Consider the following 17,567-nt stretch of genomic DNA (forward strand, 5'->3'; position numbering starts at 1 on the left):
AAAACCACATTTCTACATATGGAGTTTGCCTGAACTGATTCTAGAACTAAAGACATACTTCTGCTGCTACTGATGATAACTATGGTATAATCACTATATTTAGAGTCAAAAGTCGGACATGACTGAGTGACTGAATTGAAAAACTTTTCAGAAACAGCACAATTCATTATAACTCTTACTTCTGATTGTTCATCCACATTTTCATATATGTCAGCCGTAGCGCCTTGTCTTTCAAAGATAGGGAGTAACAGCCATTAAAAACATATCTTTCATCTGAATTGTGACCCCCCCATAAAATAAATTTTATTCTGCAATCTAAGGCAAACATATTTATATGAAATTGAGAGTTTCTTCAATATCACGCAAAGCACTAATATTTTATAATCTTTTTTTCCTTTCCGTCTCTTTCTCATTTTTTAAAAATTCATCTTGACCCTCAATAAACTGACTTCTAAATCCTTAATAAGTGATTCACAAAACCTCCACTTGAAAAACACTACCCTAGAACCTGAGATACAGTTCTTTATTAAATTTTCAACAAAGTTGGGAGAAAGTTTTCATTTATTTCAGGTGAAATAAGAACCAAAAAAAAAACAAGAACATAAAGAGTTATTTAATTTTTTTAAGGATTCTACTCTGACATTGTGTATGGTAATTTTTTGGTCTTCAAGTTATCATTTTTTTAAGAAATGATGGTAAGAGTCAAGGTTGTATGTTGCCAGTTATATACTGGTTCCCTAGTAATTTCCCCCCAATTTCACAGGATCATGAAATCACCCCTGCTCTGCTATGAGATTTCAAAAACACATGAGTGTCAGCCTTTCAGTAGGTTTATAATCTGGTTGTATAAATAAGACTTACAGTAATTTTAGGACTTGTAATAATTACTTCTACCTTTTGAGAAGAAATATTCTGTGGTAAGTGCCCTAAAAAACGTTCCTGTGTTAAAAGTTCAAGGGTGGGTACTATGAGTTGGGAATGAAAGAGAACAAAGAAGAGAGTTCAGAAAAGAAACAATATCTGAGTTGGGCCTTGAAGGGTACTTCAAGACAGAACAGACACAGGGATGAAAAACTGCCAATCAAATATGGGGAAAAGAAATAGGTCATTTAGGCCAGATCATGTTAAGACAGTAGAAATTGATAATGGAGGATCTTGACAGCAAGGCTAAGGTGCTTGAATTTAGTCATTGAGGCAATGAGGCAATCTGGAAAAGGTCCTCCCTCTCCCACCCCTTACAAAACAAATTATAGACAAATAGAGATTCTTGAGGCTAGGCAATAACGCAAACACAGAAACATAAGGCCTTCAACTGCGGTGTCAGAAAAGGAAAGTATGGGATGTGAAAAGGTGACAAGAATTGATAAGTCTTAGAAGAGATTTTAATGTGGTAGGCAAAAATGGCCAAGAGTCAAACATTTTAAGGCTGGGTGATACAGCGAAAAATTAAGAAGTTGATTTAGAGGAAGAACAGTTCATATCCAAGTACATTAGAATAGACATGCAAGTGGGTTATGAAGAGTCAGTAATAGCATAAGGAAAAGAACACTGGGTCCCATCAAAAAAATCTGAGTTCAAGTGAAAAAAATGGTTAGAATCTGATGAGAAAACCAGAATGCAAAATTATATCTATAGTATAATTTTAACTGTGTATAAAAAGCACAGGAAAACACTAAAAACGTGTACATCAACATGTTAACGTCAGCTGAATACAAATAAACTAGGAATAAAATTTTTTTTTCCGTCATTTGTATTCTCATTGGATACAAACCTTACAAATCAGGCTCTGCACCCCCACACCAGAAAAAGGAAGGGAAAAGAAAAATCTGGATTTGAAGTCTTTTCAAAAAACTGCAAACTCCTTGAACTTTATTTTCTTCATCTAAAAATGGGGAAATAATTTCTTCTCTCTCAAGGTTAGTGTGTAGATTAAATGAGATGAAGTTTTGTAAACTATAAAACAATATGCAAAGGTAAGGCATTATACCAGTCTATGACAGCTACAGCTATAGGACAAGATATCACACACAGACGTAAAAATATATTACAGATTTGGGAAGTAGATTATCTCCTTAAACTTTAAAAAAGCTTTAGAATCCATCTATTTTTGAATCAAAATGTTACTGCAATATTTCTTATAAACACACACTGAGGTTTTACATGCTATATATATATAAATATCCTATATATATAATTAATACATTACTTGTCTTACATGCTATTGAAACTTAAATACAAAGCAAAAAAACAGCTCGTAGTTATCATTCCCTAATATTTGGACTTCTAAATAAGTTATTTAGTGGTTTGAAAAAGCCACGCTCTATTGAGGATAATTTCAGTAATCTCCAAATGTCATCTCTTAGAAGTTATGTGCTTGATACACAGCATTGCCTTCTAAATGGTGCCTTCCCCTTCAACTCCCACTTCTGGTCCTTTACTTAGGATTAAATACCTCTAGATACCTATTGAAAACCAGATAGTAAGCTCCTGAAGGGCAAGAAGCATGTCATAAAATGGGTACATGTTAAGAAATACTCTAACTCATGTTATAGTTGCTGTAGTAACCATTGAAGAGTTACTACTCATGTCATATTATAATGTAAACCCACTTCAAGCCCTTCAAGAAACAGCCATTAAAGAAATTAAAAGCTAAGGAAAAACTCCACAAGTAATGTTATTACATGAGAAACACTTTTATATGAATAAAGAATACTTGATTAATATTTAAAAATCTTACACTACACTGTTCCTTTAAGAAAGCAAGAGTATATATGAGATAATGATAAGTTCTAATATTATGTTAAAAATTGTTTTTTTCATGTATCTGATAAACTGAAGCATATTATTACTGCACTGAAGAATGTTACATTTCTCATACTAACCCTATAATTTAATTCATTACAATTTTTCTCTAAAAAGAAGTTTGGGAGTTTTGTTTTTAATCTTTGGAGCAGAAAAAGTTAAAACTGATGTGGTTAACAATATGCTTTCTTTAAGGTATAAACGCTGACTAAACTTGAGGCTATTTCCAAGACAAGTTTTAAAATTAAAACCTTTATTATGAAAAAGAGATGCTGAAGAAACTAGGCATGAAACGCACCTAACTTATGCCTTATGAAAATCAGCACGAAAAGCTCTGTCCACAGTTTGCCACTTCTGCACACAGACCTGAAATTTAAAATGTTTACTATATACATGTTTTGTACGGGTATGTGTGTATTTTCATACATACTGATTTGGAGGCAGGACATTAAGACAATTAATTAGTGAGTATTTCCTCCTCACTAATTAAAAAAAAAATTGTTGCTAGCGTGCTGCTTTTTTGTATTACAATAATTTGTGAACTAAAAGATACTATGCTTAAAGGAAAAAGTACAAACACCTGCCAGTCCAACTGCCGGAAATTCATCAGCTGCAGAGAATAAAAGCATCCTTTCCTTGTTTTAAATGTATCGACAAAACAAAAGAAATACAACAGGTATACAATTTCAATATGGCACATATAACACAGACTAGCATCTAATATACCTCTCAATGATTTCAAAATCATTACACAGTTTTAATTGCCATTAGACATCTCAGAAAATGCACTTAAGTGTTTTCCTTATCTAAACACTCAACAATCAATGGTAGTCTGAATTTTTGTTTTCACTTAACAAAATGATGCATCATAACATTCCCTTAAATAATCAGCTTTTCTAGAATCAGTTTACAAAGCACTCAGCTTTTCTGCTTATAAAAACGTAGTTTTCTTTATTTTCAAGAAGTCATACAGTATATAAAATGACACATACACTTCCTTGAGAATAAATACTTTAATACTCATGACCCCAGAAGAAGTTCACATGTTTTGAATTCTTGTTTGGTTAAAAAAAGTTTTTAAACATCTACTAGAATACAAGAGCTTGCCTTTACATTCATGGCTCTCTTGAAGGTAAAATAAAGATCAGCGTAACTCCAAGTACTAGACTAACGAACTGAAGGGAATAGAAACAAGCGATTTGGCTAGAGTTGGGTAAAACTATGCTTAAAGACTACCAGTAAAATATACCAGCTTTACCCTTCCCCCACTCCCAATCCTTTAAGGTTTCAATTAAGATGGGGCCTAGTTTTACTCTTTCAAAGGGGGACAGAAAGAGAAAGCACAAATCTCCTCCTGAGAAGTATCTTCATCAGGAGCAGCTCCAAAAATACTGCCAGGAACCATTTCTTTCCCTCCCAGCTGACATAGGTTCCTCTCTTTAAATATAAGCATCTCTTCTGCTCCTGATCAACATCGTACTTAAAGAAGGGAAAAGTCTCAAGGTGTCACCCAAGGGTGGTACCAAATGAATAAAAAAACTTAATACAAAATTTAACATCACAGTCAGTTATAACATTCTTTACGAAAAGTGGGAGCCCCAACTAAAACTTCTCTTTCAGTCTCTCCTACCAGTTACCTTATGAACAGTGTAAGAAGGGATAGTTGTTTAAAAACGCATATCCACTTTCAAAATAAACTTAAGTGCACCCAATTAGTGAGAATGACTCCCACAAAACGCTTACAGAAGATGAAGTTTTGGCAAGCCTTCGAAGTCCACAAACCAACAGCCAGAAGTAAAAGCTGATTCTAATTTGAGCAGTGATCCCACCATTCCTACAGGCTGAGGAGCCAGCAGAGCAGATACCTCAGCCGCACAACATCCCCCAACACTCAGTTTCTTGCCCAAGTATATGTCACCTCTTTGTGAACATAAAGGACAAGTCTTTCAGTCCAATATGATTAGGGAATAAATCCAGACACAGGCATATAGCTTTAAAAAAAGGGGGGGGGCGGGGCAGTGAAAAGCTGATACCTCTTTAAAAGGAGCCCAAGAATGAAACAACTTCACAATGAAAGGAATTATAAGACATCAAAGGTTAGATAATGGACAACAGGTGCCTTTGGGGAGGAAAGAGTAACACTCAGTTGCCTCCTATTTTAGGATTTCCACTCTCTAGTGTGTGTTTCCCAAAGAAAGTATGTGTTTTTCCCAAATAAAGTCGTAGCCAAAATTACGGTTTTTACTATTTAATACCTATAGTAGGTCCACTGTTCTTAAATATACTTTTTTATATTAAAAAAAAGTTGATCTCAACATGTATGAATAAACTATGGCCTATGGCCGGCCCATGCGTTGATCCATGAACACTAACCAACTAGGAATTTATTATCAAGAAACGAAAAGAAAAGCGTCAAATACTCAATATACCAATCCAGGAGCAGGTATCACATAACTGCCTTATCAGCCAAAGCAGAAACTGTTTCTCTCACCATCATAACAGTTGAGCTCAATCTTTACAGTAACCAAATTCCAAGAGCCTCAAAGAATAGTATTTCCAGACACAGATTATATGGCTGTGAGTACCAGCCACGAGTTCTGATTCTCTTAACCAGTTACAAAATTTACTACCTTTATTCGGGTGAAAGGGAACACTGCAACAATACTTCAGCCTACTTCCCTTTCTCCATTCCACAAAGACAACATATTCCAAAAATGGAGAATCCTTTCTTTCCCTGACAGAGGCCCCCTTTCCTATGGATTCATGGGGCAGGATTACTTCTCCCCAGCATGCTTGCAGAGCCAGCACGCAGACTTCTGCGTTCACTCCCCTCTTAAAGAGGGTCCCCCAACACAGAAGCACCTCTTCCTTTCCTGTATTAGGCAAATGATGCTTCAGCGCTACTGGATCTCTCCACCACTACGAAACGTTCAGCGAAGCGGAGGGAGTGAGGGGGAGTTGTCAGTTACCCCGAGAGATACTTAAAAGACGACTCCAAATTTAAAGTGAAGGCTTGAGGAGGAGGGAGGGAATGGGGGTCCCTTCCCTAAAAGGGAGCCTGTGCGTGGGTAAGGGATGTCCCCACCCTGAAAGAGAGCTCGGTATGTAAGACGGGGGAGGAGTGTTGTACCCAGAAGAGATTCAGGTTTGAGAAAGAGGTGTCCTAATCTTGAAGGTGGGGGGAGCCGTGAGTGTATGGCGGGGGGGCGCAACAGCTTTAGGGCGGCCTCTATGAAAGAAGAGGTTCCCACTTCGGGGAAGAAGCGCCCCGCACTGCCGGGGACGCTGGGAGGAAAGGAGGGTCTTGCTGAGGAGGGCTGGCTTGGGGGAGGGGTTCCGAGTTCACCGGAGCCCGGAGAGGGGCGGCAGGCTCGAGGGAAACATGTGCAGTGAACTGCTGCCATCCCGAGGGGCAGGGTGGAGAGCAGGCCCGGGCTGCGTGTGCAGGGAACAAGGTTCCCACCCTGCGCAGGAGAGGAAGGACTCCCAGCCGCACTCACCGAGGCTGCCGGCGAAACCGTCCATCTTGCGGGGAAAGCGCCGCGCTCCGGGCTCAGCGGGGCGGGCACTTCATTCAGCGGACCGACTAGGGTGGTCGACGCTGAGCCTGACCCGCTCGCTCTCTCGGACGCGCGGCTCGGCTCCCGCCTCCGTAGTCCGTCGGCCCGTGCGCCCCGGGGCAGTCAGCCGCGGCCGCCGGGACCACTTCCCCGTCAGGTTGAGAGCCGCGCCGCTCCGCCGCCTGCCCTGCCTCCGTCCCAGACAGCAGCCGTGAGCGCCGCGCCGCGTCCCGCCCCCGCGCCCGCGCGCAGTGGTAGCCCCGCCCCCGCGCACGCTGTCACGCTTCCGACCCCGCCTCCCACGTGACGGCCCGGAGGCGGGGTCTCGCGGACCCTTCCCTCTCACCTTGCCTTAGCCTCGGATTCCGCCCGCCTCGCGGGGCACGGGTGCCTGCGCTTGCGCGGTGGACTGCCTAAGGGCCCAGGATTTGGGACTTGAAACTGGTTCCGAGGAAGTAGGGTAAGGGGAGACCTCCAGCCTGGGATACTCAGGAACTTCCAAGGATTCCTTCCTCCGCAGCACCTAGGGAGTCCAGAGAGACCCTTCAAAGCTCAAATCTGGAGCTCCTCTGACAGGAGATGGCCACCTTGAAGTGCCTTAGCACAGTAAAGAGGCAACCAAGTCGGGGGAGGAATCCAGTCTTCGCGGGTTCTTCCTTTGTCCCAGTAGGGTGAGGGACAGAGATGAGGGTGAGTCTTCTTGACTAGCTCAAGGCCATCACTCCACAGCCCAAGGCCCACAGCAGGACAGGGCCCAGGATGTTCCAGAAGCAAGGAATGTTAGTACTGGACAGGACCCAAGCGTTCATCTTGCCTCCGCTTCAGGGAGGACACTGAGCCTTAGAAAAGACATAACCTGTGCAAGGTCAGGAGAAGGAAATGGCAACCCACTCCAGTATTCTTGCCTAGAGAATCCCGTGGACAGAGGAGCCTGGTGGGCTGCTGTCCATAGGGTCGCACAGAGTCAGACACGACTGAAGAGACTTAGCATGCATGCATGCGTTGGAGAAGGAAATGGCAACCCACTCCAGTGTTCTTGCCTAGAGAATCCCAGGGACGGGGGAGCCTGGTGGGCTGCCGTCTATGGGGTCGCACAGAGTCGGGCACGACTGAAGCGACTTAGCAGCAGCAGCAGCAGCGCAAGGTCACGGAACCTGGTAAAAGCAGAACTAGAACTAATTCCCCCCTCCTGTTGTTTTCCACCAGGGATGCAAAGCCACCCCTGACAGGACAAATCATAGGATTGCCTACTAGGGAAGTGTAACAAAGGGTTGAAGTAATCCTGAGTCCAGGCCCAATTCCATGTGACTCAAGAGGTGAGTGATCAAGTCACTAAACTCACTTGGGCCTCATTTTATTCAATTGTAAATGGAAGACTGGACAGGTAAGCAAAACATCTAAACCTTCTTTTTCATCCTCACTCCCACACACCTGTATTCTCCATCCTTCTAAAGACCTTCCAGTGGTTTCCCAAGTCCCTCTTGGGACTACGTTGTGTGGATCAGGGGACTAGTTACAGAGGAGAAATATAAGGTATCCAGGAACTAAACTGATCTGTACAATAATAAAAAGCTGGCTTAGAAGAGATTAAGAGTGATTTTTACAGCCTTTCCTGATGCCTCAGGGGTAAATAATCTGCTTGCCAATGTAGGAGACTCAGGTTCCATCCCTGAGTCTGGAAGATCCCCTGCAGAAGGAAATGGCAACCCACTCTAGTATTCTTGCCTGGGAAACACCATGGACAGTAGAGCCTGAAGGGCTACAGTCCACAGGATGGCAAGAGTCAGACATGACTTAACAACTAAACAACAACCAGTCCTTTTGGTCAGTTGCAGGAGAGAGGAAGATAAGAAAGAAGATGAGAAAGATGAAATAGCAACTGTCATAATGAGAGGAACTTGGAGGAACTGGATGGTTGAAAGGACTGTTTAAACATTTTGTCAAAGTCTTTTAGTATACTTTTCACCTTTGACATCTCTTTAAAATTCTTCCCTGAAAGTCTAAATTACTTTAAATTTCTTTTTTGGATATCAGACCTGTGTGTCCCTGAATGCTATGGGAGAAAGGGCCATAAAGCAGCCAAGATAAATTCAGGTTACAGTCAAAATGGTGTCTGAGGTTTTCTCTTTCTTCGAAATTATTTACCCAGTGTTTCCTTTGCTATGGGCATTTTCATATCTGTATAATTCTGTTAAGTCTTAATTGCTTAATATTTGAGACATGCTTACTTCTGACAGCTGCTTTTCTATGCCTGTATGCAAAACTTTCTGCTTTAAGTCAATTAAAAGAATAAGAACTTGTATACTGGTATATATACACATTTAAAAAAACTTTAATTTTGAAATAACTGTAGATTCATATGTACTTGTTAGAATATCCTTTACCCAGGTTCTTACAAAACTATAGTACAATATCACAACCAAGATATTGATACTGATACAGTGGAGATACAAAACATTTGTATCATTTCCACAAGCATGAGGATCCAAACTATCTTTTATAAACACACCCATTTTCCTCTTGGTACCATCTGCTCCTTCACTCCTGGCAACCACTAATCTGTAATCCATTTCTATAAATAGGTCATTTCAATGGAATCATGTAATATGTAATGATTTGGGATTGGCTTTTCTCAGCATAATTCTCTGGAGGTTTATCCAGGTAATTTGTGAGTATTAAGAGTTTGCTGTTTTTATTGCTGAAAATTCCATGGTTGGGATTGTCACTGTTTGACCATTCATCTGTTGAAGGCATTTGGGATGCTTCCAATTTGGGGCTGTTATATAGAGAGAGTTGCTATTAATGTTCATGTACACGTATTTTTTTGTGAACATATTTTTCATTTCTCTGGGATAAATACCCAGGAATTGGATTATTTGGTTGAATGGTAGCTGTGCATTCCATTTTTTTAAGAAACTGCTAAATTAAAAAAATAATAATCATTTTTTCTCCCAGTTTTATTGAGATATAATTGATATACAGCAAGTAAATGTATATTTTTAATTCAGAGAAGGATCCAAGTTTTGTGGGGGCCTGACACATTTACTGTTTATGGGGCCATTTTAACAAAAACTAATATAGGGACTTCCCTGGTGGTCCAGTGGTTAAGACTCTGCACTTCCAATACAAGGGATGCAAGTACAGTCCCTGATTGGGGAACTAAGATCCCTCATGCAGTGTGATACAGACCAAAAAAAAAAAAAAGCTAATACAAACCATACAGATAAAAAATTAGGTTAAATCAAGTATTTATTTAGATGAAGAAAAGTAATCACAATAGATTATACATTTTAAGAAGACTGCAAATACCATAAACATTATAAAATGGAGAAATGTGACATCTAATTAAATGTCCAATGCACGTTTACTAAATGTCTTGGTTGTATATTCTTTGATTACCTCTTCATATGACAATGACTGTTTTTCCTTAATAGGTGTTATTTACTGCAATCCTGTCATATGAGCCTGTTACATGATCCTGCTATATGGGAACCTGCTATATAGGTTTTGTACCCAAGTACTTTCTATTTGTATGCCTGACCTCATTTCAATGTCACAGTAAACCTGTAAGATCAGTGTTATGAATAGGACAGTGATTTTTAAATAATTTTTTAATAGAGAGGACAAAAGAAATGGAGTTTTTCCTCTGGCATCATTGTTCATCAATCAGTCTTTATTATGGACAGCTGAGATGCATAAAAAACCATCTGACACATATCAAACAGGCTGTAATACTGCTGCAGGAATTCTGATTGATCCCATTTAATGTGATTACCCTTTAAAAAAACAAGAAAAGAAATATATGATGAATTAAAAATAAAACACTGCGTTATTGAGTATATTTCTAACAGAAGAGAACTTCCATTTTGGTTTGACATCAATGATAACCAGATTCTCCACTTAACAGTTTGTACATGTCTGATGATTAGAAGAATTTCCCCTGGACTAGCTTCTGGCTCTTTATGTTTCAAACCTTATTTCTCCCACACTACCCACATACTTCCAGTGCCAGCCATGTGTTAATACCACATTATGACCTCTAGCCCTGTAACCTCATGACAGGATGCCAAGTGAATCAGTGCAAAGGGCCATAGATTCCATCCTGGAATCTGTTGCTAAACAAGGAAAGCCAGCAATAACTGAATTAAATGGGACTGTAACCCATGTAAGTATGTTTCATTAAGCCCAAAATTAAATGTATCCCCTATTCAGCTTTCCATTAGCCAGATACGCAGAATATCCAGGGTCACTCCAACACAAACTGACATGAAGGGAAATGTGATGAAGGAGAGGGTGCAGTGGAAAGACACTTTCTGGAGCCTTGGCCAGAGATCCTTAGAGCTTAAGTTTCATTAATTTCTTGATAAATCTGTCTCTGCTTTCTGTTTTGTTGTTTTTGTTCCCCTACCAGGGAGGGACTGAACCCGAACCCTTGGCAGTGAGAGTGGAGAGCCCTAACTACTGAACCAGCAGGGAATTCCTCTGCCTCTGTTTTAGTTACTTACATTTTTACAAAAGAAATTCATGCTTATCCTAATTAGTAAAGTCAACCAGAAGTTTATTAAAAGCAAACAAACAGGACAGAAAAATGAAATAAATGCTTATTCAGAAGGAGAACAAATAAGAGGAGAAATATAGTAGTCACTTATAGTTCACTTATCCACAGCAATTCCAGAATTACCATGAAGGGGTAAGCAAAGTTCTTTGTTTAAATCTTACTCATGTTTCCAAGGAATTCCCTTATCTACTCCATGGTCCCTGGCTTTGCTGCTCTACAGAAAAAGGGTGTTGGGGAATACACCTTCCTTAGAGTCTGCTCAGCTCACTTCCTACTGGTGCTAGCATGAAATCTAAAGGTTACTTTCAACTCAAATAATCAAAGGATTTCTTTAAGAACATGATTCCCTCAAAAACTTGGTAGGCTTTTGATCTGTTTGCTTCCAGTCAGCAATGTGTGCCAGTAACCACACCCAAAGTTCTTTCCTATACTTAATTTTCAAGCATGATTTCTGTCTTTGTTTTCCTTCCTTGGTTCCTCTCTCTCAATTTAATGGGGGCTGTCTTCAAGCCATTAGACTTGGATGGGAAGACCACACTCTTAATCAGATCTTTGCCATTGAAGTCTTCGGGCTTTGTTACTCACAGGTTTTTAATATTTTGTTTCCTATTTTAGTGTCAAGAAGTAGTCAGCTTTATAATCTTTCATCCCCCAAATTTCTGGACCTCTAACTCCATTGCTGCTCCTGTTGCTGCTGCTAAGTCGCTTCAGTTGTGTCCGACTCTGTGCGACCCCATAGACGGCAGCCCACCAGGCTCCCCCCTCGCTGGGATTCTCCAGGCAAGAACACTGGAGTGGGTTGCCATTTCCTTCTCCAATGCATGAAAGTGAAAAGTGAAAGTGAAGTCGCTCAGTCATGTCGGACTCTTAGTGACTCCATGGACTGTAGCCCCCCAGGCTCCTCCATCCATGCGATTTTCCAGGCAAGAGTACTTTCCTGCTTAAAAAAATGGCCAGTTCTTGCTTGAGCTTTTCTCTTTGTTCTAATGCTTTACTAAAGTTAGCGAATAGTAGACAACACACACTACCAACTCTCTTTCCAAAAACTTCTTGTAGAGCTGTATAGGCAAGTAATGTGCTACCTTTTAAGTTGTCACAAGCAACAGTTGTAGCAAATCTTTTGTGATGACATAACAAACTCTCAAGTATACTGCCCTCTGATATCTGTTTCCACACCATCCCTACCCAGTTACAAATTCAAAATCATGTATTTTAGATTTTTTTTTCCTTATAGCAGCATGCAACTTCAAGGTTTCATCTTCTGTATTAGTCAAGATAAGCTGACTGTTATTAAAAACAATTCCAAAATTTCAGTTGGCTTAAACTAATATTTTTTGTTTACTCATCACTATCCAGTACAGATCATCAGGGACTCTGCTCCACGAAGCCATTCAAGGATCCAGGTTTCTTCTATGTTAAGTCCACTCTTTTCAGCCACCAAATAGGGGTAGTGGTGGAAAAACAGGGAGAGTCAATCAGGAAAATTTATGGTCCAGACATGGAAGTATGAATCTCACATTCATCCACACTCTATAGTCTGGAATTAGTTGCATGACCACAGTTAACCTTAAGGAAGACTAGGAAATAGTGTTCATGTAACTAGAAGGAAAAGAGAAACATTTTGGTAACAATGACCCAGATAGTTTCTCCCATATTCCTCTTCATCAGAGTTAGAAGTTTTCATTTCCTTAAATGATTATTCAATTAGTACCTTACCCATTAGGTTGTACACTACAAGAAAGACTTTTAGAAAATAGGAGAGAGTGTATCCCAGTGCTTGAGAGTGCAGACCCTGGGGTCACATTGCCTAGATTGAAATCCCAGCTCCACCACTTACTAGCTATGTAACACTGGACAAATTACTTAACCTCTCTGTCCCTCAGGTTTTTCATCTGTAAAGCGAGGATAATACTACTTCTACTCCTAGAGTTGTTGAGGGAATGCAATGAGAGAGTACATTAAGAACCCTTAGAACAGGGCCCCATATGTTGCAAGAACTTGGTAAGTGTTAGTTGCTGCTGTTATTAAAAGTGGGCTTGCACTGTGTCTGCTTTTATTCACCATTATATATTGAGTGCCTATTACAGACTAGCTGTTCAATAAATATTTACTGAATATTAAACAAACATAGAACTCTGAAAACTAGTCAATCTGAAAACATTATTTCAACAACCACTGCCTAATTGTTTTAAAGCAGCCAGTATTAATTTGTCTGTTTTATATTTATCAAATTAGATCTTGAAAAGTCTAAAACTACCATAATAAAATAGAAGATTTAATGTAAATCCCTCAAAGTGAAAATATAGCTGTATATTATCATCAAACACACATAAAAATTCAAATATACTTAACAGTTACCAATTATTGGGTGGTTATTTGGACCATGAACTCTAACAGAGGGTTTCCCAGGTAGCTCAGTGTTAAAGAATCTGCTTGCCAATGCAAGAGACTAGGGTTCGATCCCTGGGTTGGGAAGATCCCCTGGAGAAGATATAGCAACCCACTCCAGTATTCCTGCCTGGGAAATCCTGTGGACAGAGGAGTCTGGTGGTCTACAGTCCATGGGGTCGAAAAAGCGTCGGACACAACTGAGTGGGTAAAAACAACTCTAGCAAAAGATTTATCTTTCAATTATTTTCAATACAGAGCTCCTCTGACCCCTCAGTTTGAGCCCTTTAAGTGTAATTTAATTCAATAGCAGAAGTAAAAATAAGCAGCATTTTTCAGGAGCTCAATTATGGCAAAAGGCTAAATACAGTTATCAAATAATAAAAATTAAAAACATTTTCTTCATACACAGAACCTTGACTCTGTGTTTTATTACGTTCCCTTCTCCGTCAAAATGAGGTTACTATGGGAGGGGATTCTGAATACTTGTGAAGCCACACAACACCTATTGTCAATGCCCTGACCTAAGATTTGAAGAAAAATAAAATATACCTATAATGGTTTCTTTGTTATGCTCTCATTAGCTAGATGGCCTTGAAAGGTAACTAGAAACTTTGGTTTCTTGACATTCTCTCCCTCAGACATTTTTTAAGTGACCTCAAGAGCAATTAAGTTTGTTTGTTTGCTTTTTAAGTATGCTGGGCTTTTCTCTCCTTTTATTTCACTGTCTTAATGTTTGTTTTTTTTTTTTAACTAAATGCTATGGTCATGGAATTGTGTAGATTATATAAATCTATAGTACACATAAGCATAAGTACACACACAAAAAAATGGCTTTTTTCTTTGGCTTTCAGAATCAGAAATTAACAATATCTGAGTGGAGGGAAAAAGAGTTCTTTTAATTCTTTGTTTCTATAATATGTTTAACATAAGCAGTGTATGGAAGGGTTCCAAGATCTGTCAGAGGCTAAATGGCGATGTTGTTCTAGCTTCTAACCGTGAAGAATGCCTAGGGATAACTTTCAAATTATTCCAAAAGAACAAAATAGAAAGCCCAGAGATAAATCCACGCACCTAAGGACACCTTTGACAAAAGAGGAAAGAATATACAATGGAGAAAAGACAATCTCTTTAACAAGTGGTGCTGGGAAAACTGGTCAACCACTTGTAAAAGAATGAAACTACAACACTTTCTAACACCATACACAAAAATAAACTCAAAATGGATTAAAGATCTAAATGTAAGACCAGAAACTATAAAACTCCTAGAGGAAAACATAGGCAAAACACTCTCCAAGATAAATCACAACAGGATCCTCTATGACCCACCTCCCAGAGTAATGGAAATAAAAGCAAAAATAAACAAATGGGACTTAATTAAACTTAAAAGCTTTTGCACAACGATGGAAACTATAAGCAAGGTGAAAAGACAGCCTTCAGAATGGGAGAAAATAATAGCAAATGAAGCAACTGACAAAGAATTAATCTCAAAAATATACAAGCAACTCCTGCAGCTCAAGTCCAGAAAAATAAACGACCCAATCAAAAAATGGGCCAAAGAACTAAACAGACATTTCGCCAGAGAAGACATACAGATGGCTAACAAACACATGAAAAGATGCTCAACATCACTCAGTATCAGAGAAATGCAAATCAAAACCACAGTGAGGTACCATCGCACGCCTGTCAGAATGGCTGTGATCCAAAAGTCTACAAACAATAAATGCTGGAGAGGGTGTGGAGAAAAGAGAACTCTTTTACACTGTTGGTGGGAATGCAAACTAGTACAGCCACTATGGAGAACAGTGTGGAGATTCCTTAAAAAACTGGAAATAGAACTGCCTTATGACCCAGCAATCCCACTGCTGGCATACACACCAAGGAAACCAGAATTGAAAGAGACACGTGTACCCCAATGTTCATCGCAGCACTGTTTACAATAGCCAGGACATGGAAGCAACCTAGATGTCCATCAGCAGACGAATGGATAAAAAAGCTGTGGTACATATACACAATGGAATATTACTCAGCCATTAAAAAGAATACATTTGAATCAGTTCTAATGAGGTGGATGAAACTGGAGCCTATTATACACAGTGAAGTAAGTCAGAAAGAAAAACACCAATACAGTATACTAATGCATATATATGGAATTTAAAAAGGTAGTAACAATAACCCTATATGTGAGATAGCAAAAGAGACACAGATGTATAGAACAGTCTTTTGGACTCTGTGGGAGAACGTGAGGGTGGGATGATTTGAGAGAATAGCACTGAACCATGTATATTATCATATGTGAAACAGATCTCCAGTCCAGGTTCAATGCATGAGACAAGGTGCTCAGGGCTGGTGGACTGGGATGACCCTGAGGGATGGGATGGGGAGGGAGGTGGGAGAGGGGTGCAGGATGGGGAACAGATGTACACCCATGGGCTGATTCATGTCAATGTAAGGCAAAAACCACTAAAATATTATAAAGTAATTAGCCTCCAATTAAAATAAATAAAAATAAAAAAATAAAACTATACCAAAAGAAAAAGAAGTGTGGGAGCATGTACCCCCAATGTGTTAAAAAGTAGTTTCCTTTGGGAAGTGAAATTGAGTGGGGGAAGAAATATGTGGAGAGAAATACAGGAGATTTCACTTTTAAGTATATCATATCATACTATTAATCAAAAATAATATTTAATAATCATAAGTATTATTTTAATCATATTGTTAACATGTGTTCACTTTAAAAACCATTAGAGAGACAAAAAATACATTGCAGTGCATATTAATTCACATACCCACCCACAAACTATATGTGTAGAGACTAGTTTAAAATATGCTAATTAAACAACTTTTACCAATCTTGGCATGATTACCATCTTTCACCTAAAGTCTTACTGACCTCAGGGGAAAAAAATCAAGCAATCAGCAGTGCTGTAAATTCTTGGCAGGAGCTGATGACACTGAAACCTATACTGTGAGGTTCACCAAACACGCCTGACTGAGGGGGATTTGCTGCGTGGATGCACAAGTGAGTGAATGAATGTCGGCTGAGGTTAATTAGGGTAGCTCTGATGGTGCCATTCATGTTGAGCCCAGAGAAGCTCCAGCCTGGGCTGCAGAGCTCGGTTTTCCCAGGGCCAACCCAGAACTTACGCCATGAAACAGGGCTTGTTGAGACTGTGGAACAAACTTTAGAGCTTTCTTTCTATGTGCTTGAGCTCCACCACGTTTACAGAATGCTGGGTGAGCCTGAGAAATAATAGCTAATAATTTTCATCTGTCCACCATGACTATATGTTTTTTTCCCCATAAGGAATTCATAGCAGCCTCTCACAAAATTGAAATTCTGCAGGGAAATACTTTAAAATAGCAATGTTATAGTGGAAAGCAGCCAATCAGGGAAATTCAACTCCCAAAATTAATAACACAGGAAGTTCTCTACTTGCAAATAAAATATTTCCAAAAGGTCATTTGCAAGTCAGCTGTTTGAAATTAGGAACAATGCTATAAATGGTGGTTAGATTTCCACTTAGCTCTCAAAACATGTAGCATACTGATCCTAACCTGCCTTTGTCAAAACCACACCGATGACAATCTTATTTAAGTTTTGAAACAGACAGGTCTGTAATTGAATATTGTTCATATAAGCATCTGTGAGTTGATGTTGTAACCTAAACACAACTCATAACGCTGTTCTAACCTTCAAAGAGCTGACTTACGAACACCCTAGGAGATAGGTTTTATTATTCCCATTTTTCAGATCAGGAAAGTGAGCCTCAAGAGTCTTACAACTAGAAAGTGTGAAAATCAGAGTTTGAACCCATATTAATCTGTATCTGAAGGCCAAGCCCTTCTCACTGCACCAGTTTGCCTCTTGGTCTCATTAGAATTCTATTGTGGAGATTCTTGAATGCCAGGCTGAGACATCTACAATGCAAGTGATAAGATCAAAGTGTTGCTACACAAAAAAATGAACCTGTGGGTGGATAAATTGGAGGAGGCCCTGGAAGTGGAGAATACAATTTGGAGGAGTAGCTATGGAAAGGTCCAAGAAGAAAATACTGTGAAGGAAAACAACGAATGAATGACAAATAAATCCTTGCAAACCTGGATGACTGACTGCCTCAGAAGCTGAGGGAGAGGAAGCAGTAAAAGAAATCATCTAGATTCAACTCCCAGTAATGGAGAGAAGGATGGCAGCATTAAATGCAAAAGGGGACATAAGGAAATGAGGGGAGGAGGGGAAAAGATGGTGGTTAGTTGCC

The 17,567-nt window shown here is 39.5% G+C and overlaps 1 protein-coding gene and 2 long non-coding RNA genes across 6 annotated transcripts in view; 1 reads left to right on the plus strand and 2 right to left on the minus strand.

Moving 5' to 3' along the window:
• The window catches only part of EML4 (EMAP like 4), a 149,200-nt gene extending 142,634 nt beyond the window's left edge, over positions 1 to 6,566 (minus strand). For all 3 annotated transcript variants that reach the window (XM_060412231.1, XM_060412229.1, XM_042246251.2), the window contains exon 1: positions 6,303 to 6,566. In XM_060412231.1, coding sequence (XP_060268214.1) covers positions 6,303 to 6,327 — 25 coding nt within the window. In that variant the 5' untranslated portion in view covers positions 6,328 to 6,566. The remainder of the gene's footprint in view (positions 1 to 6,302) is intronic.
• A 156-nt stretch (positions 6,567 to 6,722) lies between these two features.
• Positions 6,723 to 13,722, plus strand: LOC114113942 (uncharacterized). Of its 2 annotated transcripts, XR_006059226.1 has the most exons (3): positions 6,723 to 6,822; positions 7,569 to 9,023; positions 9,797 to 10,201. It is a non-coding gene; the product is annotated as an uncharacterized LOC114113942 (long non-coding RNA). The 2 variants fall into 2 exon arrangements; XR_006059225.2 differs by having other exon boundaries at positions 7,569 to 13,722.
• Positions 9,594 to 17,567, minus strand: part of LOC105606919 (uncharacterized) — a 64,897-nt gene continuing 56,923 nt past the window's right edge. The window contains exon 8 of the long non-coding RNA XR_009599853.1: positions 9,594 to 10,138. This is a non-coding gene — a long non-coding RNA (uncharacterized LOC105606919). The remainder of the gene's footprint in view (positions 10,139 to 17,567) is intronic.

This window comes from Ovis aries, chromosome 3 (genome assembly GCF_016772045.2).
Source record: "Ovis aries strain OAR_USU_Benz2616 breed Rambouillet chromosome 3, ARS-UI_Ramb_v3.0, whole genome shotgun sequence".
Classification (NCBI taxonomy): Eukaryota; Metazoa; Chordata; class Mammalia; order Artiodactyla; family Bovidae; genus Ovis; species Ovis aries.